This window comes from Perkinsus marinus, assembly GCF_000006405.1.
Source record: "Perkinsus marinus ATCC 50983 genomic scaffold scf_1104296966920, whole genome shotgun sequence".
Classification (NCBI taxonomy): domain Eukaryota; phylum Perkinsozoa; order Perkinsida; family Perkinsidae; genus Perkinsus; species Perkinsus marinus.
In genome coordinates, this window is record NW_003203757.1 from 1 (window position 1) to 4058 (window position 4058).

The 4058-nt window shown below is 47.1% G+C and overlaps 1 protein-coding gene across 1 annotated transcript; it reads left to right on the forward strand.

Moving 5' to 3' along the window:
• Positions 1–1022: 1022 nt before the first annotated feature.
• On the forward strand, positions 1023–3115 carry Pmar_PMAR013845 (hypothetical protein; the record flags this gene model as incomplete). Its single annotated transcript, XM_002768909.1, has 10 exons — positions 1023–1132; positions 1182–1312; positions 1363–1448; positions 1521–1598; positions 1647–1784; positions 1884–1980; positions 2196–2264; positions 2515–2543; positions 2853–2988; positions 3035–3115. Exons 1-10 carry the CDS (start codon positions 1036–1038, stop codon positions 3113–3115), a joined length of 942 nt encoding a protein of 313 aa, XP_002768955.1. The 5' UTR covers positions 1023–1035.
• Between the last annotated feature and the right edge of the window lie 943 nt (positions 3116–4058).

Consider the following 4058-nt stretch of genomic DNA (forward strand, 5'->3'; position numbering starts at 1 on the left):
AATGAGGTTATTACTGAAGATGAGAGTGATAGAGTCTTTAAAGTTAGTAATGCAAAATGTAAAGATTCTATCGATTTTGATATGATACCATTGTCCTTACCAGATAAACCTACGTTTGCTGTTTCTGATGATCCTATTATTCATACTGTATATCAGAATGAATGGTATCGTATTACTACTCATGAGACTGGTACTAGTGATCATTATTTTGCTGCTGATATTTGTATCCAACTCTGTGAGTGGATGGATCGATTGTTATTTAAAGCTGTTCCTCGTATTCATTGGGAATGGCTTCGTGCCGATAATGTCGCGAAGTCAGAGGGTGTTAGACAGATTGAATCTTTCACTGGTACCAAGTTAATTCGAAATAGTGGGCATTGTAATCTCTTGTACGTTTCTTATTTTTATTCTATAAAAGGACGTAAAAGACGTCGAGTCGTTCTGCCTCTGTTTTTTAAATATTGTGTCTTCACTATATGCTGCCGTCTTTCAGGGAGGGGGGATGTAGTTGTGCAGATTGCACAACTATGGAATCTTAGCTTAGCTCGAAGCTAGTTGATGAGTTTATGAGTTTAATTGTAGATAGAATCACTAGATTCCATTAACCATTGCCTTGAGTTCCCAAATGGTTAACACCAAGACTAGGCCCGATTCTGCGCCAGTAATCTGGAAAAGGTCAGCCATTACATCCACATGTGTAATGTTCGTGCCGCACACGTGTAACATTTCGTGGCGCGCGACGGTCGCTGTTGCTCACGTGTTTCCAATGGGTACTGTCCGTATTTGGCATGAGGAGCACATGAATACGTCTCCATTACCCACAGGATAGGGCCTAAAGATCACTAACCGATAGCATCAACTCTCGTTAAACTAACAGCAAGTTGACAAACGAGGGAAGCACTACGACCTGGTTGAATAATTCTATGCTGTTAACGGTGACCCATCATTCCCTAAAGAATTGCCTTACTGGATTGCCGGAATAAGAAACTTGGCTAGGTGTAAGTCCAGTGTAATCTAGCTTCCCTAGTTCCCTGGATGAGTTCCATCTTGAGGGCACCCGGAGCTGGTCCGAGCACTCGTCTGCTCACACCTATCGCTGAGGACCAAAAGCCCAAGAGTCCGACTTTCTACGGTACAGTCTGCGAGCCATAATCACAGTGGAAATGTCATATTTCTGTCAGAGCACCATGATGTCGTGAGTGGCCCCAGCTCGTCGGACTTGGCGAAAGCCCACCTAATGATGCTTTTCTCCCAAGCTCTCTTTGCGGGGAATTACGTATGCTTCAAGGCTTTCAGTCAGCACTCAGAATACGTAACCGAATAGGATCAGATTGGAGACGAGTATCGTTTGCATGTGATCAGATCTTCGGTAAGACGTCAGCGACTATATTCTCTCTTATGAGAGGTGTCGTCTGCCTGGTACTCTTGCCGATCGTCTACTACACCAGGTAGTAGGGGTTTGGCTTGTCATCACTCTCATCGATGCATTCCTTGCTTATCGGATCAACTGCTTTTTCCAGTCCTGATCGTCACTATCAAGGAGTACTACGAATGAAGAAGGCTAATATTAAGCCTGTATTGATTCAGGGATTAGCAGGGTAGGACTTCAGTCATGGAGGGGTTGTTGAGTCCCATTACGGCTTCAGAGCGGCTCGGCAGAATATCGTGCCTTATGGACTGATGTTCACAGGAGCGGCATCAGCTGGGGTCGTACAGCCTTTCGTTCCCGTCTGCACCTGCATGTTGGCAGTAGCATTTGGGTTAGAGAAGGGGAATAGAATAAAGTAGGAACTGCAGGGCATGATGGTCATCCTGATAAAATGCAGGACAGGGCAATTGCGTATCTTGTTCACGTGATCCGCTCCTATGTTCAACCTCTTCAGGTACCTATCTATGCTCGTCGGTTGCATAGGCGTGTTCATCGCTGCTAAGGGTTACGATTTCGGTGGAGTGGACTTGGGCTTTCTCATTCTTCTAGGAGTAAGTTATCCGCGTCCTTCCTGCTACGATGAGGCTACCTACAGTTCAATCGTTACTGCATCGTCAGGGAGTTGTTGAGTTCAGGCCAGAGTCGAGGAAGTGTTCCTTGACTTTGATCTGAATTCAACGGGTTGTTTCTCTTATAATGATTGCATGTGATGCATTTCGACATGCCTGCCTCAACAGCTTCTCAAGACTCCATTACACACTGTCAGGTACCCGTGACTAAATCTATTCAAGTAACTGGGCAGAAGGTCGCTCTCAGCACGATGAGGCCTATGGCGGTAATAGTTATCGCAATCTCACTGGCTTCATCCTTTCTGGGACCTCATGCTCGAATCATCTAGCCCAGTTAATCGCTCCTCGCAAGGTTCAATTCTACCAGATCGTCTGTTTATTCGCTTTCACGACACCCTTCACACTTAGTGTGCTTGGATGGGATATGCCGAGGACATGGTGAGAGTCTAGAACCTGGGTCCTTCGGTCACAAGCAACAGTCCCTTCCCGTTTGACCATGTGTATACTCTTTCATAGGTACCTCATTTCGATGCTAGGATTCCCAGGTTGGGGCGCAGTTTTGTATTCTGTCTTTTTCATCATTCTTATCTCTTGGAGGATCCAATTAGCAGCTGTGAAGCAGCTTGGGCCCATCGCGGTCGGGCTCTATCAGGTAGCTTACGAATGATCAATTCTGTGTTGCTACTGTCGGGTCCTTTTACCTTAGTAACCCAGCCAGTGTCTGCTTCATTTTGCGCACTTCCTTCTTGGAGAACCGATTTTCCCTCATCAAGTGTTGGGTGGTATTCTTGTCTGCATCGGACTCGGGATGTACGGGATACTCCAAACACCTTATGCGATGTCATGGAATTTAGATTCGTCTATGGTCAATACTTGGCGGCCCTTAAGAAAGAGCGAGAGGCGGAGCGTGCCCGTGCAAGGGAGAATGAACGTATACCTGATGAGTCTCCTCAGCCTAGAGAGGATGGTGACGTTATGGAAGATGGAAGGGTACGGTGCTGGGTGATGCTGATCTGGGTTGATACATACCGTTTAGGCCAGTGAGAATGTGCGACCCCGTCGGAAGAACAGTCGGGGTGTCGGCCTCCACTTCGCGAGTAGCGTGAGCGATATGTGAACACGAGGCAGTGGCGTTTGTCAGTCGTACTAGGGTAGAGCACATCGTTTGTCCACTTCTATACACTCTTCTTCCCGTCTGTCGCACTATTGTCGTTCGGATATATGTGACGCTTTGAGGGCTGCCATCAGGAGCAGCAGCAAATGATGCAGGTCTTGATGCTCATCGTTCAAAGTTGTCTGTGTTTATTGATCCACTGGTTCGAGTGTTATACATAGTGTTAAATTGCGGGGGGCGGGGTAAAGGGAGTCCGGGTAAGGGGCCTCTTAAGGGGGATAGTTGCATGGATGTCGTCTCGGGCTCCCTCGAAATGTGCATAGATTGCGCGGACCAAATTTTTGTAAAATTCGTAAATGACGGTTTGACGGGAATATGGAATCAGCGGAGCTCTGCAGAGCAGCGGACGACATTATCATAAGGCTGCCGATCGACAAGTTGTTCACTTGTGATAGACAATTACGGATCCGTGTTTGCCGTGGTAGAGCTATCGTCTATGACGTGGATGCGAGGAGGAGATGCGCGTCACTACCGGTACGGAGGAGACTGTGAATGGCACCCGCCTTCGAGGGCACCGCCTGATGGATGTTAGCAAGTATGTCTGTACGGAGTTTTAGATCGCTTCGAAGCATTAATTTTGGCTACCTGAGAAGACAGGGTTTGATTAAATTAGTTTGAGTAGTTTCTGATAGAGCTGCTCCCCTTCCTCTCCTCGAATTCTTTGTTGTACAAGTTAGTAGTGATGGTCGTGGAGACGTTAATACGAGGCGGATTTCAATGGCAGCATAGGCGGATGTTCCTGCTCCATTATGGCGGGAGCATGGTGGTTACAATCCAGAGAATATTCCGCACGCGAGCACGTGTTTCGACGACTCGAAGACATCGACTCGAGGACAGCGCACCTTCCGAAGTGTTACTAGAACTTCTAGCAACTCAGCGTCTCGTG